The 26,446-nt window shown below is 41.4% G+C and overlaps 2 protein-coding genes across 6 annotated transcripts in view; one reads left to right on the top strand and one right to left on the bottom strand.

Moving 5' to 3' along the window:
* Positions 1-2,451: 2,451 nt before the first annotated feature.
* On the top strand, positions 2,452-17,117 carry ANP32A (acidic nuclear phosphoprotein 32 family member A). Of its 5 annotated transcripts, none has more exons than XM_075858350.1 (7): positions 2,456-2,602; positions 6,180-6,329; positions 10,065-10,187; positions 10,322-10,535; positions 14,425-14,522; positions 15,783-15,831; positions 16,771-17,117. In XM_075858350.1, the coding sequence occupies exons 1-7, from the start codon at positions 2,549-2,551 to the stop codon at positions 16,824-16,826; spliced, it is 744 nt and encodes a 247-aa protein (XP_075714465.1). In that variant the 5' UTR covers positions 2,456-2,548; the 3' UTR covers positions 16,827-17,117. The 5 variants fall into 5 exon arrangements, with proteins under 5 accessions (XP_075714466.1, XP_075714469.1, XP_075714467.1 ...); XM_075858349.1 differs by having other exon boundaries at positions 16,768-17,117; XM_075858354.1 differs by lacking the exon at positions 14,425-14,522 and having other exon boundaries at positions 2,453-2,602; positions 16,771-16,821.
* Positions 17,118-21,010: 3,893 nt separating this feature from the next.
* The window catches only part of CORO2B (coronin 2B), a 45,988-nt gene continuing 40,552 nt past the window's right edge, over positions 21,011-26,446 (bottom strand). Inside the window, exon 12 of the mRNA XM_075858347.1 lies at positions 21,011-21,937. Coding sequence (XP_075714462.1) covers positions 21,932-21,937 — 6 coding nt within the window. The 3' untranslated portion in view covers positions 21,011-21,931. The remainder of the gene's footprint in view (positions 21,938-26,446) is intronic.

The following is a 26,446-nucleotide window of genomic DNA, read 5'->3' as shown; positions in this document are numbered from 1 at the left end:
AGTTGAGATTTTGATGGCGTACTCGCTGCGATTATGCCGTATAAGTCGCAACACTTGGCTCTCCGCTGTGGGCATGCTTTCATTTCTGCACTGATTTTTTCCCATCACATGGATGGGGTTTTGAAAATTACCTCCACATGTATTGTACTGTAAATTGCTGCGGATTTGCAGCGTGCGATCCCTCCTAAAGTATATAAGTTATGGAAAGAGCTGAGCAAGCACACTGATCCGTAACCCCACATAGACTTAAATTGCTTCTACTCCTATTTGCTGCCACCTTGTATTGTAATACTGGCGTCATGGGACCCTGTTTTTTCCTATAGATAGGACCCCTGCCTCCTGGACATTGGGGGAGTTTTAAACCAGTATTCTGGAGTAAAAAAAAGTCACACATATTCGATGCCCGCTTGTTTTGAGAGAAAATTTGGAAGTTTTTTCACAAAATGGGTGGAAGTTAGCATAAAGTGTGGGGCCACCCAAGGCCTGACAAATTTATTCTAAGTTACTGCCGTAAATTATAGCAGAACTCTATGGCTCATAGCTGGCATAGATTTCCCTTTGTGACGCATGGGGAGCCAAATATGCGCCAAATTTATCAATAAGGGTATGTGCACACACAAAATAAACGTTTGAAAATCCTGATTTTCAGACGTTTGTTAAGCCACTTGCGATTTTCGCTGCATTTTTCTATAGAGTCCATAAAAAACGGCTCCAAAAACGACTCAAGAAGTGACATGCAAAAAAACGGCCCGTCGGAGCACAACGCCGTTTTTCCCATTGAAATCAATGGGCAGATGTTTGGAGGCGTTCTGCTTCAGATTTTTTCGGCCGTTTACCTTGTAATAAATTTGGTGCATCTGACCCCAAACTATTTTGCTTTCAGACTGGTATATCAATTGCCACTCTTAAATAAATCTCCCCTATGGCGTGTATTCCGTAGAGGTCTTTGGTCAGAATACACTTTTATCTGAAGAAAGCACCATCATTTAGAATGGCGGCATTCTGGTCTTGCAGGGTCTGTATAGTTAACCAGCACACTGCATACATTAAGGGCTTGTTCACATCATCATTGGCTTTCCATTGACAGGCTCCTTCGGGTGAACCCTTCAACGGAAACCTCAGCTTGCGTTTGAATCACCATTGATATTAATGGTGACAGAAACATTGCTAATGGTTTCCATTTGTCACTATTGATCCCGTCAAAAAACGGAAACCTAACGGAATGGTGACAAACGGAAACCATTAGCAATGTTTCTGTCACCTTTGATGGTGATGCAAACGGAAGCTAAGGTTTCCATTTTCCTTTCCGTTGAGAGGTTCACCCGATGGAAAGCCAACGCTGATGTGGACAGGCTCTAATGTAGAAGGTAAAATGGCAGTCTTTGTGGTAAAAAGATATTCTGTTACTGGTGCAAAGGAGCCTATGAAAAATAATAGGTGGAAGATGATTGGTTGCTATGGGCAACTACTCCACTTTTGCCTTGCATTATTTTTGATAAAACTTGCCCATAGCAAACAATCAGGTTCAAGCTCTTATTTTACAAATGCCCTTTTGAAAATGAAAGAAGCAATGTAGTCAGATGGGCACCTACGCCACTTTTCCTTTGCGTTTTGATTTACCTCCCCCATAGATCTTAGTACTAGATGATAATAAATCATGACGCAATAAATTGTGAAGATGCTAACAAAGACTTTATTGACATCAATTGAGACGCTTAGGCTGTATGATACCATGTCCAGTATTTGTGGCTATCCCCTCCTATCGGGTACACTACTCTGGAGACGTCTACGGCTGGAAATAGAATGAAACCGTAGGAGGTATCAGCTAAGCGTGGGCAGACCACATGGCTGCTATGGGGCCCACTGTCTAGCCCTGCCTGACATGCTTCCCGTCACAGCATTTGTCTGTAGCCACCACTAGGGGGAGTGTAATACTTGCTGTATAAAGCCACATGAAGGGAGCGCCCCCTAGTGGTCCATTAAAGCCTTATTATGAAACAACACATTATGAGTCATGCATTTGGTGAACTTCTCGGCTAGTCTATATAGTCTTTCTCTAGGTATCACAATTACTGGGCGCCTCTGCCTATCACTAGGCGGGACAGAACGCTACTGACTGACTATACAATAAGAAACTTGATTGGACATTTCAAGTGTCAATCTATGAAACGGCGCAATGTTCCTACTCCCTGAACCAGCAGGGTAGTGTGCACAGCCATAGACTGTTACTGTCTCCGCGTATTGTACACAATCCCCCACAGTACTAACGTATCATCACCCTAACCTCTCTATAGGATACCATCTACCCTATACAGCACATTATCGGCCCTCGGCTCCCCGTACAATTGAACTCCAGCAGTAGTAGCGTGACATCCTCCCGCTCCATTGCTCTGTACAATCCCAGCACGACCACATCCGGTAGGTCGTAAACTGAATGGAAAGGGGAGGAGCAAAGAATAGTCAGGTGACTGCTTGATAGCACGTGACACTTACGTCACCTCGACAGGAGCAACTCCATTGTAGACAAAGCAGCAGCCTCCGCCGCAAAATGGACATGAAGAGAAGGATTCACTTGGAGCTGCGGAACAGAACACCGGCCGACGTAAGAAGCGCTGCTCCGGGGGTGATCGATTGTGCGGCGGAGGAGTGTGAAACGTAACCGCACCAGTTCCGGGGGATTACCAGTGACCCGCAGCGGGTGTTGCTGGCTGTGTGTACAGGCCCCGTTACCTGTAGCCGGGTTCTTACATTAATTACGATCGCTATGTACACACCATGTAACCATGCGCTTGTAATGTGCTGGGGGATGGGGTTCTTCTACATGAATGATCAGTTTAGTGACTAGGAATCTGTCATCACATCACTTGTTACTCGCGGCAGCTCTTGTCATGAGCGATTATTCTCTTCTACTGTTACTGGTAACTACTGCTGACAACTCGCTCATCGTTATGGTCGCCGACTGATATCGGGCCATGACGTGCACAAACAGATATTTGCCATGATCATAGACGTCACGATTAGTTTGCAATTTTCTCGTTGGTAAATTGACGTGCACAAACAGATATTTGCCATGATCATAGACACAACGATTTAGTAATGGTATAGTCAGTTAGATGTCTCATACTATAGCGCTGGCCTTACGTTGTGCCCTGTGTCATCTGGCCATCCCCCGATGTGCTGACAGCAGGAGATCTCCGCAATGAAGATCTCTTGTGCAATGTCATTTTTCATTCTAGAGGCTCTCAATATGCCCCCTGTGTACTGCCAGGTTATCTGCCCCCCCCCCCCCCCCCCCAGTGCAGCCTGTGTACTGCCAGGTTATCTTTCTACAATGTTAGATGCCAGATTACAGGAATTATACTGTAGGCAGTGTAACATTATGCACAGTCTAAGGCCAAATGCACACGATGCATATTATGTGCGGATTTGCAGCTTGTATTTTCCTGCGGTAAATCCGCATCGTAATACAGCACCAGCAAAGTAAATGAGAATTCAGGTAATCTACCCGTTGCAGAATTTTTTTCCGCATGTAAATTGACCTACGGTGCATATTTTAAAATCTGCAGCATGTTAATTTATTTTACAATTCTCAGAAAGAAACGGATCTGACAAGTTTATGTAAAAAAAAAAGCTCCAAAATCTGCATCATAAATCCTAAAAACGCATAACAAAAACTCACCTGGGTGCGGATTCTATCTGTGGTTTCGATGCAGAATTTCTGCACCAAATGATGCAACATGTGCATGTAGCCTAGAGGATGTGTTTGAAGCCTATGTGTGCGTTTATTTACTCAGTATACAGTCCAGATATCAATATATTCGTGTCTGAAATGGTAAAAATAAGCAAGACAATTTAGCGATTGTGTTCTAATAAAGTCTGTGCTCATTTCTGGAACGTCGACCGATGCTTCAACGCTTTTCTTATGTGTTGTTCAAAAGGAGCGTGATTAGATAAGTCGCATGTAGCGCAGCATATTGATCAACCGTTTGTTTTCTACAAGGTATAAAGTCTGGCTGGACCTCTCCTAGGTTGTTACTTCAGCAGTGTCCTAATATTGTGTTCTTATGAGCACTGTCTTTAGCAGCAGGCACGTCCTGATAATAGAGCGGGGATGTTCCTTCACAGTCTGTAGGTTGGGGTGAGTGGCATCATTGCGGCGCACCCCTGTACTCAAGGAAGAGATGCTGCTACTAACATTACACTAGGGAATTGCCAGTTCAGCAGTTATCTGGAATATTTGTATACGCCCTGATGTTATTTTTTTTCTCTTTGTGCCAGTAGATTGATAAGACGGCACTCATGAGGGTTTATATGCGGGCGCTCTGTTCACAGATGGGGTTGGTTATTTTAGGATGCGTATTTCCGTTTTATCAGAGGAGAGCAGCGAGCTAATGTGACGTCCTTGTCTTTCTCACTGAGCTGACATGGCGTAAATGTCTACAGTGGGGAAAATACAATACATGTAGACCTAGCACTGACTCCATAACTGGGAATTCATTGTGACCTGCTTAAAGAAACACTCCTTGCAAGACTAGTAGACTTTATGCCTAGTGCAGTGCCTGAGAGGGTGTTACGTGACAGAAATTCATTGAACCTCTCAAACCCTTTACTAGGCATAACAGTGTATCAGCCGTGGCCGAAGTGTTCCTTTAATATCAGATAGACCCGATCCATCGGCTTTCGCCAATGTGTCTGTCGTTTTGACAGAAAAAATAGTGCTGTGCGTGTGTCTGTGTGTTTTTTCCCTGTCGGATTTGCGACGGAAGTCCAAACACAGGTGTATATATACATTGCCATTTCTTGTACTAATCCCCTGTTACAGCCTGTAATATGGTCCAGGGGGAAGAAAACATTGAAAACACAAATAGGTTTTGTGGCATTTTTTGTTCTGCAATTTTGCTATAATCACAGCAAAAAAGCACCACAAAACTTGCTTTGTGAATTTTCACATACTGCAGATTTCTTGTCTGCCTCCTCCACCTTTAGGCTGGATTCACACGAACGTGTATTCACGCGGCACGCACAGACCAATACAAGTCTATGGGGCAGTACAGACAGTCCGTGCTTTTTGCGCAGCGTTTATCCGCTGCGCGACATGGTCAATATCTCGGCGTATTTTGCGCATCACGCACCCATTGAAGTCAATGGGTGCGTGAAAACCACGCAGGTCGCACGGAAGCACTATCCGTGCGAACTGCCTGTTTCGCGCACCAGCTGTCAAAAGGATGAATGTAAACATCCGAATGGCGTGTCATAATGATGGTGGCTGCGCGAAAAGCACACAGCCGCGCATCATATGATGCTGCCTCACGGAGCAGCTAAGTGGCTTTTGCGCAGGCAAAACGCTGCGTGTTTTGCGTGCGCAAAAACGCCACGCACGTCTGAATCAGCCCTTAGGGTCAGTTCACGCTGAGTTTTTTTACGCAGAAACCACGTCGAAAAACGCGCCAAAAAGCGTCTGAAAATGCTTTCCATTGATTTCAATGGGAGGTGGAGGCATTTTTTTCCCGCAAGCAGAAAAAAACGGCTCGCGGGAAAAATAAGGGACATGCCCTATCTTTGGGCGTTTAAGTCTCTGACCTCCCATTGACATCAATGGGAGGCAGAGAAAGAGTATTTCACTGCGTTTTTTGCCTGCGCCACGGACGAAAAACGTCGCAAAAATCGGTGTGCAGGCAGAGAAAAAACTGCCTCAAAATTCCAAACAGAATTTTGAGGCAGATTCTCTGTCTGCAAAAAACTCAGTGTGAACCCAGCCTTAGTATGGCCCTGGATTATTGTAAAAAAAACAAAACATTTCAGTGGAAGGGGAAACATAACAAAGCTCTCCAATATGGAATCATATTGTCTCCTGATGGTCCTCTCCCTGCCCCTTCCAAAACTGTCATGCTAAAAATAAAATCTGTACAAGAAATCCATACTCTATGCCCAACTCTCACACCGCCCTCCTGTCCTCTGAGGGAAGGCGAGGAGTAAACACGGTCCCTGTATGTGGGGATGTGATGGTGTAAACATTCCTTGAAGGGGCCTGTGATCTATGTACTATGACCAGGGTGCTGGGAGCCAAACAAATTGTCTCGTAGCCTCTGCCCTGCACTCATGTCAGTGACATCAGGTGTTTAGGAGATCTTTTTTGTCACTGTTGTATAAAATGTACGTCACTTTTTCTTTTTTCTCAGGTAAAAGAGCTTGTTCTAGATAATTGTCGGTCAAAAGATGGAAAAATAGAAGGGTTGACTGACGAATTTGAAGAACTGGAGTTTTTGAGCACAATTAATGTCTGCCTCAGCTCTGTCGCAAATTTACCAAAGTTAAACAAATTGAAAAAGGTAAAGGAGATCATGCTTTTTATGGTTCCCAAATGTCTTATATAGATGTATTGTTTCAGGTGCAATGAATGTCTTCCCACTTAAGGCCTCATTCACATGACTGTGGGGATTTTTACTGTCTGCAAATACGGACGCACATCAGTAGATTGCGGAAGCACCCGTAGACTTCTATGGGAGAGTCCGTGCCGCAATTTCGGACGAGAATAGAATCTGTTCTATATTTTGCAGATCATTTCTACGGCCCGGACACACACCTGTAAGTATACGGAAGGTTGTCTGTGGACTATAGAAATTAATGGGTCCGCAATTTCATCCTGAATTACCTGATCCGTAATTATGGATGAAAACTAGGGTCGTGTGTATGGGGCCTAGGGTATGTTCACACTGAGTTTTTGTTTTTTTTTTTTTTTTTTGCAGGCAGGCAGTAAATTCTGCCTGGAAAAATTGGCTCCGGTTTTTTTAAGTGGATTTTCACCACACGCGTTTTTTATGCTTTTTTCTTAACGAAAAACGCGTCAAACGTCTCCCATTTATTTCAATGGGGTTTTTGAGGCAGAAAACGCCTCAAGATAAGGCACGGACGTTTTTTTGCGGAAAAAAAACAGCAAAAGAACTCAGTGTGAACAGGGCCTTAGACTCTTATATCGATTGGAAATACCATAAATATATGACTATAGGGGTCTGACCTCTGAGGGAGCGTGCCCGATTTTTGCCGTATCTGCTAATCCTATTCATATAATATCACTTTATATTGTCTACTGACATGTTACTGAGACGTGTCAGGGGACTTCATTGGGGGGGGGGGGGGGGGGTGAGGTGTTGGGTATGGTAAATAATTTCCCTACTCTATAAGCCTGTAATTAACTTAATTAGTTATCTATGCTCTGTCTCTTCTGTACTTCGCACCAAGGGTGTTTTCCTCGCTGCATTCTAATGGTGTACTGACATGAAGTGGTTTTTCAAAAAGTTTTCTTAATCGAAGCGAAAATGCAATATTTTTATAATTACCTCTGTTTTGCAACTATTACAAAATCACAGCAAAAAAAAATGTTAATACGACTTTTAGTGAAAAAAAAAAATGTTTTCCTACTCTAGGTGGTACTTTCATTAGCTGCTTTCTTTATATTGTAGTGCAGTGAAACTTCTTTGAGACGACCATCCAAAGTGGCATTAAAAAAATGTCTTCTCAAAGAAGGGGCCGTTATACATAAGATAGAGGGGATTTGAAACAGAAATTTGGTCGGAATAAGGGAGTGATCCTTTGGAGAGTTTTCACTGTAGGTCCTAATTATCTGAATGTCTCTTTATAGCAAGTGAATACAGTGCCACCTAGTGGAGGAAGCACCATACAGAAGAAAGTGTAAATCAATACCTAATGAAATACATTACAGTACCACTCACGAGGGCAGATTCAGTGTGATCGGAGATTATAACCGAAACAGAAGTTTCACTACAATGGCCAGATCTGTGTTTGCTGTCATTTTCTAGTCCGCATTAATCCATCATAATGTAACTGTTTTTACTGCAGGTGTCAGCTGTTTATTACAGCTGACACCTGTGTCAAACCGCTGGGAAAGGAGATAACTGTGACCCCGCCCCTTTAACCACTTGGATGCCACAGTCAATAGTGGTGATTACAGCTATGGCCGGCCGCGGAAAGTTTGCGGGGCTCTGCACCCATTATAAAATATTGGAGCACGGTCCGTAAAATAAAAAAAATAGGACATGTCCTATTTTTTTACGGAAGCTTTCTACGGCCTGGACACCTTTCCGTAAATATACGGGGAGATGTCAGTCGGCCATAGAAATGAATAGGTCCATAATTACAGATGAAATCTATGGTCGTGTGCGGGGGCCTTAGAAAGAGGTAGTGGCCCCTCTGTCATCCCATCGCCTCCCACAACGCGTTTGCATGGTGCTGATGGTTGTCATGGCAGCTTGGAGACCTAATAAATGACCCCAGCTTTGCCGTGTCTCTCCTTCTATTAAGCCCTGACAGAAACGGGGCTTTATTGGAGACCGATAAAAATAAAATTCACTGCAATACAGTGTATGGTACCAACAATCTAACGATTGCCTGTTCTAGTCCCCTAGTTGGACTAAAAAGAAAAAATATTTAAAATACTTTTTAAAATAAAGTTTTTAACACTATACAAAAAAATGAAAAAAAAACAACTTTTTCCCATTCTTTTTATTTTTTTATTAATAATGTAAAAAAAAGAATGATAAACTTAGTTGGTATCACAGCAGCTGTAAAAGACCAATCTATCAGAATATACCATTTATTTATCCCACACGGCGAATGCAGTAAAAATAAACACCAGAATTTCTGTTTTTGGTCACCTCATCTCCTCCACCAAAAAATGGAATAAAGTGATCAAAAAGTCGTATGCGCCACAAAATGGTATCTATAAAAACAATACATTTTTTTAACGTTGTTTTTAATTTGTAAAAGTTCTAAAACACACATTATATATATATATATATATATATATATATATATATATATATATGTGTGTGTGTATGTATGTATGTATATGTATATATATATATATCGCTATCTATTAATTTGGTATTGACGTAATCGCATTAACCCGCTGAAAAAGGTTAACGTTTCTTTTTTGGCACGCAGTAAATGCCGTAAAAACCAAATCCCAAAAACAATCGAGGAATTCCTGTATTTTTTTAAAATTAATAATGTACTGAGAAACTTTGAAAAATTATTTGGTACATTAAATCGTCCCGCAAAAAAAACCAAGCCCTCATACGGCTATGTCGACGGGAAAATCAAAAAGTTATGGCTCTTGGCAGGGAAGGAAAATAGAAAACAAACAAATGAAAATAGGCTTGGTACTTTTAGTTCTGGGTTTAAATCTGACCAAGGACAAACATCTGCATGGAGTTTGTGTGGTCTCCCTGTGCTTGTATGGTTTACGCTGTGGTTTTCTCCCACTCCAGAAACATCCAGATAGGTTATAGGAGGATTTTGGGTTTCGGCAAATCATGGCTATTTATTGTATAATAAAGTTATACAGTTTTCCAATATACTTTCTGTATTAATTTCTCAAGGTTTTCAATATCTCTGCTTGCAGTTGTTTCATTGTTTTCTCCCCGTCCTGGTCATGTGATGGACACACAGGTGCACGGCTCGTTACTAGTCACCGTTCTGATAACTCTACGATAATGTAATCAGTCCTGCACCTGTGTGTCCATCACATGACCAGGGCAGATTTTTATACCCTGGAAGTAAACCATAAAGGTTCTCGTTATATGACCGCAAGTAGCGATCTTCAAAACCGCGAGGAATTGATACAGAAAAGTATATTGGAAAATTATTTTATTATGTAAAGAATGTCATATATTTGCTGAAACTGGAATTCCCCTGAAATTGATTTCCTATGAAATTGGCCTCAGTGTTTGTCTGAGATCGGGAACTAGATTGTGAGCCCCATTGGGAACAGGGATTGACCTGAGTGACAATCTGTACAGCGATGCTAAATATTTTGGCGTTCTATAAGCAAAGGAATATAGTTCTAAATGTAATCCTTCACTCGAAAGTGTAATTTTTAAAATCTATGTCCTTGTACATACAATGTATATGGTGTAATATGTTATAGTTTGATATGGTATTGATAGAAGAACTATCCCAGTCTTGATACGGTTCTAATTTAGTTATTATTCTTCATTTGTGGCGTCATTTGAGACTAAATGAACGCTCTTTTCTCTGGTCTGTAGTTGGAGTTGAGTGATAACAACATCTCTGGTGGACTGGAAGTGCTGGCAGAAAAATGTCCAAACCTCACACACCTCAACCTAAGTGGGAACAGAATAAAGGACCTGAGCACAATCGAGCCTCTGGTGAGACAGACGTAGGGACCGCAGTACAATTGGCTGATTATTTGCTAGGATTGTCGGTGCTGCATCTCCGATTGTTTTAGCAGAATTTTTCTTTGAATCAGATACCCTCACTAACCTACTCCTCTCCCCTCCAGAAAAAATTAGAGAGCATAAAGAGCTTAGACCTGTTTAACTGCGAGGTCACCAACCTCCAGGACTATCGAGAAAACGTCTTCAAGCTCCTACCCCAACTTACTTATCTAGATGGGTACGACCGTGATGAGAAGGAAGCTCCTGACTCTGATGCTGAGGCCTATGTGGAGGGCTTAGATGATGACGATGACGATGATGATGACGATGAGGAGGATGGTGAGTAATGGAGAACTCCTCTTTTCCAGATCCCAACTTTTTTCTTTTTTCAGAGCTTTCCACTTGTGTGTGACTCCCGACAACCTTAATACCCTCCAAACTACCCATGGCATACATGAATCCAGAAAGTTGAGATCTTAGTAGTTATTTGGTAGGGTCCTCATAGTGGACAGTCACTAGTTACTGTTTAAGTCTTGCTGTGGCTCCGCTATTTCAGCTTATGAACCCCTGTCAGTGTGACATGGAGGGGAATAATGGGGTTAATTCACGCCGTCACGCCTGAATATTAGGCCAGGAAGAGACCTGCTCAGAGTGGATATCACTTCTTAAAAGACGAGGTTCATCCTAGCCGTATAATAACCATTGCAGAGGGTTGTAGGCATTAGTTATACTCAGAGGTGTAGTAACCCTTTCATGCCAACAATCTGTAAATTCACGTCCTAGTCACATATGCCCCGTGCAGCCAGGATGTGGATCTACAGACCTCTACTTCTGCCGGCATAGCGCCGAGATGAGCACTCTGACGCCGGTGGTGTCCGTGTCCACGGCTCGCAAAGAACCTGCTCTCTGATAGCCGAACCGATTGGTTCGTCTACTGAGCATGTGATCACCGTGATTAACCAATCATGGTGATCTCTGAAAAGTTTGTTTGTAAACAAACTTTTCCCACTTGTCATCTCCTCTCAGCCTCCTTCACTCTGTCACAGTGTTTCAGAGAGAAGGAGGCTGATCGAGAGAAGACACAAGAAAAGTAAGTAAAAGCATTACATACAAGTGTGTGTGTGTGTGTGTGTGTGTGTGTGTGTGCATATATATCTTTTACAAAGTGTATACTTTCTATTCCTTGTGCCCCTTAGTGTTAGAATAGGCAGGCAGGAATAGTAGGTTAGATTAGATAATAAATTGTTAGTCAGTTAATTCATACATTAACTAACTATTTAGTGAATTTAATAAATTACACGAAATCTACCACTTTTTTGATCAAGCGTTTGTTTTTAATATAAAATGTGTTGCCTATGTAGTAAATATATATATATATATATATATATATATTTTGGAAGTGTGATTTGTTCTAAAAAAAAAACAAACTAAAAAATATTGAAGTTATCCGAAGTAGTTCAAAAGTTATGACCGTTAAAAAGAATGTATGCCAAAACGTTAAATTTAGGCCTGGTCATTGAGGCATTAATGACCCTTGGTCCTGAAAGGGTTAAATGGCGGTGCAAGTTAGCGAGAACGGGGAGTAGTTGACGGCATGCGGATGACGTGGGAGCGCACGTGATGTCAGAGGATGATACATTGTTAAAGAAAATAGATAATGGAGGAAGATGCAGATAATACAATACTGTGCGGGGGAGTAATGAAGACGTTCTGACTTTATCTTGACAGCCCCTTTAGTCTGTTGGTATAAAAATATTCTCTATTACATTTGCGGGTTCCCTTGGAAACCATCAGTATTCACTGCTGTATTGTTTAACACATTGTTTTCTACGTTCCATTTTTCTGTGTGTAATTTTGGAGCCTGGTCTCTCATATCCTATCAATATTCATTTGAATCGGATTTCACATTTTATCATACAGTATTAAGGCGTACAATGGTACTTGCTCACCAATGCCAACTTTGCTATGCAGCGCACAGCGCAAATGGTAAAACCTTGTAGTAAATTTAAAAAAACCGCTTCCTACAGGACAACGAAACCAAGAACGCAGAGCTTAGACCTGCCCTTCGTGCTGTCCAGATAATGGGGGGGGGGGCTCTTTTGGCTAATACTTACAGCCATAGATTTTGGAGTTGGCAGGGAGACCTTTCTGTTAGATCCAAATCTGTCCACTTAAAGAATACCTGTTGGCATATAAGGGAGCAGTTTTTACAGAGGTGTTATTGTTTCAGAAATGTTGTTTTTTGTATTCGTAAAAGCGATTCCATTTTCCAATATATTTTGTGTCCATTACTCACGTCTTCAAGACCTCTGCTTGCAGACATTCAATAGAAAATGTCATTGTTTACTTTTAGTGGAGACCATTCTTTCCTGGTCATGTGATGGACACACAGGTGCATGGCTCGTTACAAGACAGAACACGTGACCAGGACAGGTTTTTATCCACTGGAAGTAAAAACAATGGTTCCTGCTAAATGACAGTAAGCAGAGATTTTGAAAACCGTGAGGAATTGAGGTAGAAAGTATATTTGAAAATAGAATAACCTTTAATTATACAAAGAATAATATTTGTTTGCTGTAACCGCAATAGGAAAGTGGCTTCTTCCATCTAGTATCCCTGGAAGTCCTTCATGTCCTTAAGGCTGGATTCACACAAACGTGTATTGCGTCCGTGCGGGCCGCGTGGTTTTCACGTGCCACGCACAGACCAATACAAGTCTATGGGGCAGTACAGACAGTCCGTGCTTTTTGCGCAGCGTTTGTTCGCTGCGCAAAAAGCGCGACATGGTCAATATCTCTGCGTATTTTGCGCATCACGCACCCATTGAAGTCAATGGGTGCGTGAAAACCACGCATGCTGCACAGAAGCACTTCCGTGCGAACTGCCTGTTTCGCGCACCAGCTGTCAAAAGGATGAATGTAAACAGAAAAGCACCACGTGCTTTTCTGTTTACAAACATCCGAATGGCGTGTCCTAATGATGGCGGCTGCGCATCAAATGATGCTGCCTCACGGAGCAGGTAAGTGGCTTTTGCGCAGGCAAAACGCTGCGTGTTTTGCGTGCGCAAAAACGCCACGCATGTCTGAATCAGCCCTAAAGCACATATTCTCGATAGCGGACAACTATATACTGCGTAGTACTCTATCAGTTTGATAACAAATGGCGTTTTGTTGACTAAAAAATGGAATACTCAAGATTCCAAATGTCTGCGGTGTCTTCCGAGCTCGCTTTGTGTTTCTTATGAATAAAGATTGCTATTGTGTTGTGGCTTTTAGTATATGCATAATGAAGTTCCACCTTGGAGCCACGCTTATGTCGGCCTGTTGTGTTGAACAGGCAGTATGTTATAGAACAGCAGGTGCTGAGTAGGTTGATATATAGTTTTGTGGGAAAAGATTTAGTGTAACCTGTAATCTATTGATTTAGGTCCCTGCTCACTCTGGATTTATGTGTGTGGGGGCGGTCCTTCCCAGTGATTGACAGCTCATACATGCAATCTGTCAAGGACAGCTGTCAATTACTGGGTAGGACCGCCCCCTGAAAACCTTTTAAACCCAGAGTGAGCAGGGAGCTAAAACAATAAGTTCTATCGTATTGTGGGAAAGGATTCAATATATCATTCTGCTCAACGCCTCCAGCACCATAAACTTCTACCTGCAGGTAGCGCAGCATGTTCAACATGACAGATCCACTGTACTCATTACCAATTGGCTAATATACATTTCTTACCTGTATTAAATACTCCGATTATAGATCAGGGAAATTAAGCTCCCGCAGGCACATCACCAATATATAGGCGCCATTTGCAGTAGTCTGTGTCCTATAAATGGGGTTAGCAGAGAGCCAGTTACACATTGTGACATCCTCTCAGCATTCAAGCAGTACAGACTGCTGTAATTGACTTCTGTACTCTGCTGACCGCACCTGCAGGTATAAAGTGGCTCCCAGGTAGTGCTTTTTTATAGAGCGTTCCAGGTAAATTGCTCACATGGGAAAGTGCACTAATCCGATACTTTGTCAGTTAACTGTATCCCTGTTTATTAGTTACTGGCTTTCCCATTGACGTAAAACCTTTAATGTACATGGTGTCGTCACACTGTAGACACCCATCACATGCTCTGTATTAGCTGATGTTTTGTTACTCCCTCTGTCTGTGGCTCACAGACTGGAGACTAAATTACACACATCTCCAGTCTGTTGGTGACTGAGGCTGCCCCCCCTCACACAGAGGAAGACTTTGATGAGGACGCTCCACCGGGTGAAGAGGTTGAGGAAGACGACGATGAAGAGGAGGGAGAAGAAGAGGAAGTGAGCGGCGAAGAGGAGGTGTGGCTCTTTTCATCTAGTATTTTCACTTGCGGTGATATTTATTATGCAAGGATGGTAATATAATTATGTATAAAAGATGTCACAGACTTTAATTTTTTTTATCCAGCTTTTACGTTTTCCTGTTAATTCTCAAAATCTTCTCACGCTAATTCATTTTACCCAGCTGCCTCCTATTCATTTATAAGTCCAGCTGATACAAAAGTCCACTACTGATCCTTTGCTATACTTTCTTCAAACTTGCCCAAAAACTGCTATTTTTCATTTTTGTTAGCCATAGGTGGTGGTGACCCATCGTCAGTACATTTCACTAGCCGTTCTGCTGGTCTTCCCAGATGCTCAGAGCTCCAGTGGTGTCATCTACTGCACCAGTTGTTAAGAAATACACCCAACATATTTGGAGTGCAACCCAGCAAATAGCCTGGTCTATTCACACGGGCATTGTGAAGCTGCCTTGCGGTTTCTTTCGGTGCTCCGGTATCTTTGATGGCATAGATAGCGCAGGTGGCCGCACTATTGTTGCTGTCAAAAATACAATGGGGTCCATCACAATTTTATTGGTATCTTAAAACTGATCCGGCATAGTTGTCATAACTCTGTTATAAATGGTAGCCATGATGCTAGTGTGAACAGTCACTTACAGGGTCTAGTAAAATGTTAGTTGTCTTTTTTAACCCTTTTTGCTGACAAGTTTTTGGACGTTTTGCACCTTGGGTAGCCATGACAATTTTCACACTTTTGACATGTTCAAATGAAGCCTAAATAAAAAAAAATCACGCTCGTGCAATTTTTAGTTAGTAGCATTGACTTATCCGATGCATCCTTGGCTTCTGAAGGGAAAGGGTTAAAGAGTAACTGCACTTTCATCTAACTTTTGATATGTCCGAGACATATCTAAAGTTTGGATCGGTGGGGGTCCGGGTACCGAGACCCCCACCATTGCTGAAACGAAGGTGCGGAAGCGCTCAGCTGAGCACCCTGCATCATCCGCTGTGATCTCCACTTCTCATCAGGCTGAAGACGGCTCTCATTGACGTTCAAAACCATGTTATATGAAACGCAGTGACCCTTTTGGGGGCCTTACTGGAAATATTTTAAATCATGTCAAAGCTAGGATGCAGCAGAGCAAGGGCTGCGTTTATTTACTGCCGAGTTATCAATTTATTTATTTTTTTTCTCTAGGGACTTCAGGGATTAATCACCATTGGAGAAGCACAAAAATTCACTGTTAATCTGATTTACTTTTTTTTTTGTTTAAAGGAGGATGAAGAAGCTTCTAAAGAAGAAGAGGATGAAGCTGGCCAGGATGGTATGTGGCTAATCCCTCAAACACAGATGGTATAGGCAGCACTTCATTTGTGGTATTAGATATTCATTGACCTAATTGTGAAGTAGGAAATCTGGTCAAATAGAAATTCCATACAGTTTGCCTTCTCTCATTTCCTCATCTGTGTGCTTTAAGGGGCTAAGAGTTTAGGAAAAATGGACTGCTTTGTTTTCTGGGAAGTGCGCCTTTTTGGCCTGTGGGCTGTGTCTGGTATTGCAGCTCAGCCCCATTCAAGTTAAACGGCTCATCAGGGCTTTGTAAAAATTGACATTTACCTGCCTATGGCATAACTTGGTAAAAAAAAAAAAATAGTCCATTCACACCTACTAATGCCCTGCCGCTCCAGCACCCTGGAGGGTTTCTCTGGGTTTCTGTTTACTTTTTTAATCAAAGACCATAGGGTGGTACCAGTGAAGTGGTAGAGTAGTATAAAGCCCTTTTAAATGATGCCATAAATTGGGTTACCATACATTTTTTTTTTTAATTTTTTTTATAAAGCCCTTTATAGGGGCTGAGCTGCAACACCAAACACATCCCATGGAGAAGAGTAGTGGTGTTTCTGGGTTAAAAAGCAGAATCTATTTTATAAAATCATACAACTTTAATACCTCAGTGTAGCGCATTAGTTGAGACTATACGGCTGTGCACGTATTTTGCAGTAGTGGTGCACAGTTTATTAGATGTGATCATTATAAGCTGGATCACGCAGGACCTGTTTCCAGCCAAGCAGTCAGTCCAGCTAACCTAACGGAATCTTAAAACTATCTTAAAAATTATTTTATTTAAAAAAATGTGTTCAAAGGTGTACATAGCCTTTAACCACAGTAGCAAAACAGCCACGAGTGAATGGACCTTTATTTAGCCTGGTCTTAATAGCTTATCAGTCTGATCCAATGATGTATTTTTCTCACCTCAAAGCAGATAAAGGTCAGAAAAGAAAACGGGACCTTGAAGATGAAGGAGAAGAGGATGATTAATCCACAGGACACGGTACATGTGGAGCGAGCCTTGTGACTGACAAAGAGGACTGAACCCCCCCCCAAGAACCTTTTTAAAAACTCTGTTGTACTTTGACTGTTTTTACCTTGAATTCCCCTGACCTTTTATCTCCTGGTTGTAAGGTTGCTGTGGTCTGGACAGAAACCACACAAGAAGAGTCACGCTTGGTATTTTTACTGCTGTTCTTGCAAGTTTTTCTAATTATAAGGTTTTATTTTGTGTTTTTAGCACTTGTTTCAATACAGCCCAAGTCTTTTCGATGCCCATTTGCTAATTGTTGTGTTTTTTTTTCTTTTTTAAGTTTTTTTTAGATTTAGTTTCTACTCCATGTTCTTTTTAGATGAAGAAAGTCTTAAAGATATGTTGGACCTCATGTATCAAACCTGTCTTAAAGAAAAAGCGATTTTGTTACCCGTAAGCATTTGCAGATTTTGTTTTTAGAAAAGTTTTTTTTTTTTTAACCACGAGCTAAAAACATGGAAGCACTTTATTTGAGACCGTGTTGATACATTAGGATCAGTGCATGTAAATAAATTTACTATGCGCCACTCCTGGTTTAAAGGGGTACACCAGTATTCTTCAGTAACCATAAAAAGTACTCGACAACTTTAATGTCATAATTATGATGTCACATGACCGCAACCTCCAGTCATGTGATTTGCCGTAGACAGTGCTCGTATACAGGGTCTAACTAGACTCACACAGCTCTTCTTGTTATCCCTTGAAACTGGGGCTGCTATAGCTAGTTATAGAAGGAAAAATTGAAAATGAGCTAAATCTAGTCACTCAAATGTCTTTTCTATTGTAAAGAAAGATTTCCACAGCACTCACTGCAACAGGAACTCCCCACAGAAGGGTGAATGCAAATACCATATCCAAAAATCCCATTAGAATATTCCTCAAGTAGCAAAAAACTGGAGGACCGCATCCATAATGGCAAAAGCAATGGTACAAAAGGCTACGTTTCGCTTTAGAAAGACCCTGACGGTGTTGAAACTTAGCTTTTTGTATCATTGGGATGTGTTAATAAACACCAACATTGCTTTTGCCATTATGGATGCTGTCCTCCAGTGTTTTGCTACTCAAATGTCTTTTCGTAGAAACGTTAAAAAAAAACAAGATGAAAAAAAAAAAAATCCTAATCCTATCTTAAAATATATAAAAATAGGTGGTGAGAAACGGTGGTAAAAAAAAATATAGCTTCCATTAAAGGTTTGTTGGTTTTGTTTTTGTCACAATACATCTAAAAGCAAAGCAATTGTTATATGGTTAAAAAAAAAAAAAAAAAAGGGGGTAAGTAACACCCTATTTGTCATGGGGGAAAAAATGCAAACATCACTTGAAAAGCATAAAAAAAATAGAAAAGTTATAGATGTTTAACCAGCACGGGTAAAGAATTGCTAACCCTGATCTGGTCATTAAGGCCAAAAATTGTGCAGGTATTAAAAATATCTTTCTGTAGATCAATGTATTAAATCCATTAAAATTCAATGCAGCTACACGATAAAGCATAAAGAAGTCCAAGGTGGTGAGTTCTCTTTATAGACACTGCATTTGACCAGAAAACATTGTAGAAAAATAAACTGCAGTGCTGTAAGGGCTTGTCCACACGTGGCGGAATTGCTGCGTATTTTCCGTCTGGAATTGTGGATGGAGAATACGCAGCAGTAGCAGCAAAGTGGTTGAGATTTAACAAATTTCATCCACACGCTGGATAAAAATTCAGAGCAGAAATTGACCTGCTACGGTACGAAAAATACGCACCGCAGCATGTCAATTCCTTCTGCGAAAAGTGGACTGAATTGCTGCGTTTTTCAGAGATGTCACCATCTTCCAGCAAAATACGCACCGTTTTCTGAAGTAAACGCAGGAAATGGTGCATTTTTGCTGCAGCGGAAAGTCTGCTACCTTCAACGGAATTACTGCAGAAATTTAATGCATCAATTCCGTTATGTGTGGACAAGCCCTTCTAAGTATTTCTCTGAACGGTCATGCTGATTGGTCTTCTAGTGAGTGCAGGTGGAGCAGAGGTATTAACGCGCAGAGGAGCCGGCACCCTGAGGAAGACTAATCTTGGAATTGGTGAAGTACAACATTCATAAATACTCATTACTGCTCTGCCTTTTTTTATGTTTTAGTTGTTTCTTTCTATTACAAATGTATTAGACTTGAAAACCTCTGTAAGACGCATGGGCCAAGTACTCTATTGTAAAATGCATATTAACCCATAGGGTGTCAGCTGTATGTGAAATGCACCTCTGAAAACAGTCAGGCAAAATTTAGGCAAAAATCTTGCATAACACTTGTAACACATTGTTATGGCTACATGTGTGACATTCAAATGTTAGATGGAAGGAATGGGTGTTAAGCTAAGGCCCAACAGGGTGGCATTGGTGCGGCCACAAACCGAATCGGCATGCTGTTGCGCCGGGTTGTCAAATTGCTTGTTAATGGTCGCGCAGTGTTGCAAGTGAAATTTCTGGTTACCTGCAAAATCATGCGCCCATAAGGCGTTTGGGGTTGCTGGTCATTAATGACCGTACGGGGTTGCAGGTAACCAGTAGTTTGACCCGCAATTCCGCGTGGCCTTAAACAAGCATTTTGACAACCAAGCGAACGGCATGCCGGTGTGGCTATCGGATGCATTTCTGTCGTCTTGTTAGACCTTACCCTTAGAGGAAAGTGGATTGCAATTTTATTTAAGCTCTTGCTAGTAAAGTTAAGGATTGTCTCCTTTGGGCAACATTTTAGAGGGTTAGATATGGGTAAAGTTCACACGCGTCGAGTTTGCTGTGGAAAACTCTGCAGAAAATTTGACCCAGTTCCAGCTGGTAATTCTGACAGTCTTGTGTTTAAAGGGGTTATCCGGGATGTGACTTTTTTTTTTTTTTATTAGGGGCTAGAAATGAATAAACCAAAAAAAGCAGTACTTACCTATCCTTGCCCTCGGCGATCCAGCTGTCGCTCTGGTGGCAGTCCCGTTGGTTGTTTACATGCACGTAGCATGTGACCACTGCAACCAATCAGATTTTCATCCGGATTTGCTGATGCGGAGAGGGGATAAAAAAAAATACTCGCATGTTCGCCTCCCTTCGCGCTCCCATAGCAGAAAACTCCTTGCTCCCCCGGCTGGTCTGTGTTAAGTCGGCCCCTTGGGATGATGTCTTGTCCCGTGTGAAGCTACAGGTACTGTAAAAATGCACCATGTGTAAACCCACCCGAATTGTGGTGATTCCGTAAAATTTCCCCTGGGGTTGTAGTAAAGGGAGTCCTGATTTTGAAGACCCTCTACCTCCACTTATAGAGCATAGGTACGGGGCTTGTATAACCCAGGCAACCTATTTAATACAATATGCTGATACTTCTCAGCAATCTGCATTACCATTCTGATAGGCCTCATTCACATGAGAGTATGTCATGTCTGTGATCCGTATTTAAAAGTTCTAGGATTCAGAGGTAATATCAGTCAATTCAGCTATTCACATTGCCCTATTTTTATCCTTTTATTCGAAAGGGTATTCCAGGAATATTCATTGCTGGCCTATCCTTGGGGATCATTGGAATTGTTTGGGATCTGATCAGCAGAGCTTGAATAGGGCTACCAACCACAGCTACACGTACAGACCACGCCACTGTAAGTGCATAAACATTAAAGGTGCTGGAGCGCCCCAGGCTCTTCATTCTGCTGTTGGTGGGGGGTCGCGGGGGATCATACATTAATGGCTTCTCCTAAGGAAAACCCCTTTAAATACACAGCCTATATTTCAAATACTTGTATCAACACTGAAAGCACATGCCAAGTCTATGGAGTTGTGACACAATATAGTCTCTATTTTTATCCATATTCAAATCAATATTCTGCATTTTTATCTGTAGTATAAGAGAAGCAAATATATATATATATATATATATATATATATATATATATACACACACACATATATATATACACATATACACACTACCGTTCAAAAGTTTGGGGTCACCCAGACAATTTTGTGTTTTCCATGAAAACTCACACTTTATCAAATGAGTTGCAAAATGACTAGAAAATATAGTCAAGACATTGACAAGGTTAGAAATAATGATTTTTATTTAAAATAATAATTTTCTCCTTCAAACTTTGCTTTCGTCAAAGAATGCTCCATTTGCAGCAATTACAGCATTGCAGACCTTTGGCATTCTAGCTGTTAATTTGCTGAGGTAATCGGGAGAAATTTCACCCCATGCTTCCATAAGGCCCTCCCACAAGTTGGATTGGCTTGATGGGTACTTCTTGCGTACCATACGATCAAGCTGCTCCCACAACAGCTCTATGGGGTTGAGATCTGGTGACTGCGCTGGCCACTCCATTACAGATAGAATACCAGCTGCCTGCTTCTTCCCTAAATAGTTCTTGCATAATTTGGAGGTGTGCTTTGGGTCATTGTCCTGTTGTAGGATGAAATTGGCTCCAATCAAGTGCTGTCCACAGGGTATGGCATGGCGTTGCAAAATGGAGTGATAGCCTTCCTTCAAAATCTCTTTTACCTTGTACAAATCTCCCACTTTACCAGCACGAAAGCAACCCCAGACCATCACATTACCTCCACCATGCTTGACAGATGGCGTCAGGCACTCTTACAGCATCTTTTCAGTTCTGCGTCTCACAAATGTTCTTCTGTGTGATTCAAACTTCGATTTGTCTGTCCATAACACTTTTTTCCAATCTTCCTCTGTCCAATGTCTGTGTGCTTTTGCCCATATTAATCTTTTCCTTTTATTAGCCAGTCTCAGATATGGCTTTTTCTTTGCCTCTCTGCCCTGAAGGCCAGCAACCCAGAGTCGCCTCTTCACTGTAGACGTTGACACTGGCATTTTGCGGGTACTATTTAATGAAGCTGCCAGTTAAGGACCTGTGAGGCGTCTATTTCTCAAACTAGAGACTCTAATGTACTTGTTTTGTTGCTCAGTTGTGCAGCCGGGCCTCCCACTTCTCTTTCTACTCTGGTTAGAGCCTGTTTGTGCTGTCCTCTGAAGGGAGTAGTACACACCGTTGTAGGAAATCTTCAGTTTCTTGCCAATTTCTCTCATGGAATAGCCTTCATTTCTAAGAACAAGAATAGACTGTCGAGTTTCACATGAAAGCTCTCTTTTTCTAGCCATTTTTAGAGTTTAATCGAACCCACAAATGTAATGCTCCAGATTCTCAACTAGCTCAAAGGCAGGTCAGTTTTATAGCTCCTCTAAACAGCAAAACTGCTTACAGCGGTGCTAACATAATTGCACAAGGGTTTTCAAGTGTTTTCTAATCATCCATTAGCCTTCTAACACAGTTAGCAAACACAGTGTACCATTGGAACACTGGAGTGATGGTTGCTGGAAATGGGCCTCTATACACCTATGTAGATATTGCATTAAAAACCAGACGTTTGCAGCTAGAATAGTCATTTAGCACATTAACAATGGATAGAGTGTATTTCTGATTAATTTAATGTTATCTTCATTGAAAAAAACTGTGCTTTTCTTGCAGAAATAAGGAAATTTCTAAGTGACCCTAAACTTTTGAACGTGTGTGTGTGTGTGTGTGTGTTTGTGTTATATATATATACACACAATCATGTCCCAATTACTATGGCCGTATGAGTACACTCATGTGAATGGAGTTTTATTCTATGTAGGAATAACAGGATTAGTGGCTTTTCTTATATAAGGCTGTGGATTTAAGTAAGTAAGATTGCATTCATTTCTTAGTGGCTTCAGGATGTGTGTGTGTATGTGTGTATATATATATATATATATATATATATATATATAATTACACACACACAAGGCAGCACTCAAGCATGTGGTGAATAAATCTTGCTTTTGCACTTTTTAGAGTGCTGTCTCGAGTTTTGGGAAATATTGCTGGAGATTTGGGACACTGGTCACGTGTCCAAACTAGGATATTGCACCCTGTTACTGCCATTCTCTGCCATAGAGTGGTGTTGGATCATTTATAATAAAATGTATGTCCCCATTTAGGGGCCATGTGGGAGAGAGATGCCCTTTATAAAGAATTATATAGTGGAGAAGATGCAAAATATAGAGGCTAATGAGAAAAATATGTTCATACCACTGGTAGAAACAGGACAGGCATGTTCTCTACGTTTTAGAGAAGTTTAGTCCTGGCTAGTGTACTCTACTTTTATAGTAAAGGGGAAAAGTATATATAATTCATAAACAGAATTTAAACTGAAATTATTGTAGCCAGAGAACTTGGAGCAGTGAGTATATATCCATATATCTTGTATTCTGTACAACCACTAGGAAATCATTCGTTTTTTTTAGTGACTTTCCTAAAAAAAAATTTGCATGTTGGTAACTTTCTTTATTCAATCACAGAAGTGTGTGTGGTCCAACCTAGTACGGTTCTGTCTTTGTCTGAGGAGTCAATAATAATAATAATCTAATCTTATTTGATTTAGGTGAGCCAGCTGTATTATAAATCACTAGCATATTATAGGGGCTTCCCCTTTGCCAGGAAACCCAGACAATACAACTTCCGTCTGTTTGTCACTGTTAATTTTCAATAAAGTTTTTTTTTTTTATAGAGATGTTCGACTATATAAGTATAGCCTCTGTGCATATATTGTATTATTATTGTGGTTTCTGTAAGGACATATCGAAGAAAAAAATTTTACTACATGTCACTATTGATAAAACCGCTACTCAAAATTGATGGTTTCCTGAATGAATACTGATCTATGTGTCATCTTCGTATCTGTTGATTTGCCGCTCAGCTGTCTTCACAGACAACGCGAATAATCAACAACAATAATAATGAATAATTACCTGCAGACACTGATCGAGATCAGCTAAAGGGAGCGCTTGCACGAACAACATTATATTAGGGAACTGCTGTTATCCTGTTTCCTAATGTCTATATTAAATATATATTCTCCAGGAACTTAAATGGACACAATCTGCGGTCTGCCCCCTGTTGTCAAGCAAAATCTGTCTAGTTACAGAGCAGAGGAGACTAACTGTAAGAAGTGGGAGGGTGTGTCTCTTCACAGCCTGCCCGTGAAAATTTATGGAGAGGGGAGGGGATTGCAGAGGGAGACATAGACAAGCTGCCCATACAAGTCTATAGAAATGGGAGGAGGGAGCCTAGAGGGACAGATGCTGCCCATAGAAGTCTATGGAGAGGGGACTGGGAGGAGGAACAGAGTAAGAGAGACAAGACACGCAGCCCATAGAAGTCTATGGAAGGGGAGCAGGGAGGAGGCACAGGCTTCTGGTAAGTGTTATACGTCAACTTAGTGCTGAATTCTCAGCTACACTGCTCATTATTGCTGTATAATGTCCTTCATTCTGCTGCGTCTATATGTGTGATAGGAGAGCAGAATTCTTCCCTATGTGTGCAGTATATAGAAGATATGATAGTAGTTAGGCTCCACCCACTAGCTCAGAAAAACCTGAAAATTAGAGAGAGCCTGCAGAGGGGAGTATGCTAAAATAATGTCCAGAAATAGTGTTGTTCCTTATGCGCACACATATGAGCTATTCTGCAAAGTCACCTGAAAAGTCAGGTAAGCTTTAAACATTGATCTTTGGAAGTCCGACATGTGGAACACCTGAAAATCCGCACAGGGAAGGGGCTACTGCTGTCACAGGTTATGCCTTAAAGGCAGGTTAAAGCTTCCAGGTCCCTCACAGAACCCTCTTAAAATGGCTTTTAGAGTCCTTGTGTGCCAAATGCAAAAGTGCGTTAAGGATTGTGAACTTTTCAGTAAATGGGGCATGTTAAGCACGCCGTCTATGACAAAAGTACAAACGTATATGCCCGACAAATTATCCAATACTTGCTGAAAGTTTACAACCACTTTTGTCCTCGAATGCCATTTGAAGTGGGAATGCACACGGGACATGATCAGTGTCTTCTCTGAATTTCCACATGTACAGATCACGAATAGCTGTGATCTAATAAACGTTTGCAATTATCTCATATTTACCTGTGTTCTTTACATGTACATAAGGTATTGAAGGTGAGACAGTCCTACCCAATCCATTCTGTCATTAGCCATCCAGCAAATACCATCAAATGGAAAGTGCAAAAAAAAGGACCTATAACGGGCCACCTAACGAATGTTGTAACATTTCACCTTCCTAATATTTACCATGGAGCTTTATTGATGTCATGCAGAAATTTCTGGGACTATACGATTAATCTGTATGGAACTTGCAGAAATCCATGCACTCGCTGCTGAAAGAACCCCGTTTGGATGAATGGAACTGATTTTCGGTTGCAGAAATTTTTGCACCAAATCTGCTGTGTAAATCTACCAGCAGGCAATATACATTACGTAACTACTCAGCGGACAGCCATTGCAATGTATCCTCCATTAACATACATTAGGCTTGTTGGTGTGGCACTCAAAAATCCCATTCATACGCTGTGGGAAAAAACAGCGGAATTTAGGGCATGCTGCAGATTTTAATTTACATAGTATGTTCTAGATAAGACATATTTCTGAGGGATTTTGTGCTGTTGGTTTTACCCTATGCAATAAAAAGCGTGAAATCTGCAGCGAAACTCACATGCAAGAGCCAAATATTGGGCAAACAAGCGTTAACAGAACGCTCGTTCCCGATAATTGCCCTGTGTAAACGGCAACGATCAGCTGATGATTGAGCAAACGATTGTATAGTTTTAAATGCAAAAAATATTATAGTTGTTGGCAGCACGTCTCCCTGTGTAAACAGGGAGATGTGCTGCCAAAATGCTAGAAATATATGGGGATGAATGATCGTAGTAACGAGTGCTAATCCCTATACTGGCTCCTTGTGCAAGGAGCAAACGATTCCGTCAAAACTGGAACCCTTGCACAACTGAGGCAAATGGAAACCATTGGTACCGGATCCGTCACCATTGAAATCAATAGTGATGGAAACGGAAACCTATGTTTTTCATTTGTTTCAGTTAGGGCTCCATTCTGATGGAAAGCTCAGTCGGAACGGGACCCTGACGCAGATGTGAACATAGCCTAAGACATGCAGATCTAGCTGAGGATTTGCCGATTAACTTCAACTTTGTGTAAACATAGTTAAATACGTGTTTTCAGTAGAGGTGGGGGTATAAGCATCTACCAAACACCTCTGGCACTGGTTATTCTCGGGGGCCATTTCCTTGTTGAAATCTATGGGATGCGCTAATAGAAATCGAATATCTTTATTGTTCAGCCCCCACCTCCCATATAAACGTGTATGTTCAACCTTGCCAAATGTGCATGTTATTTCTATAGGTGGAGGGAGAAAAGCAGCTGCCCAACACCTCTAGGTCTGCAACCAATCCTGATTTTCCTTGATGGGAGAAGCGGGGGCCCTGATAGACCATTCCCACAGACATTAGTTTGTTGGAAGATCCCATCAAAATTGGTGGGTTTTAACAAGAGAAGTCTATTGACTTTCCACTTGCACTGTTTTTTACCTAAGATATAAGTCCCTGTTCACATGGTTTTTTTATGTGAAAACTGTCATAATCGGCAAAAACTTACGAATTCACCCCCCAAAGTGGTATGTCCTTTCATGCTGCGGTTTCGTCACTGACCTCCCATTGAAATCAAGGGGAGGC

The sequence above is a fragment of the Rhinoderma darwinii genome, chromosome 3, assembly GCF_050947455.1.
Source record: "Rhinoderma darwinii isolate aRhiDar2 chromosome 3, aRhiDar2.hap1, whole genome shotgun sequence".
NCBI lineage: Eukaryota > Metazoa > Chordata > Amphibia > Anura > Rhinodermatidae > Rhinoderma > Rhinoderma darwinii.
Note: the sequence above shows the minus strand (reverse complement) of the source record. Positions and strands in the feature narration are given on the sequence as shown.

Bases quoted from the DNA above. Each gene is read 5' to 3' on its own strand.
- ANP32A (XM_075858349.1), top strand. From the start codon at position 2,549: ATGGACATGAAGAGAAGGATTCACTTGGAGCTGCGGAACAGAACACCG. The intron at 2,603-6,179 runs GTAAGAAGCGCT...CTTTTTTCTCAG, and splicing joins GGAACAGAACACCGGCCGAC to GTAAAAGAGCTTGTTCTAGA. The intron at 14,523-15,782 runs GTGTGGCTCTTT...TTTTGTTTAAAG, and splicing joins AAGTGAGCGGCGAAGAGGAG to GAGGATGAAGAAGCTTCTAA.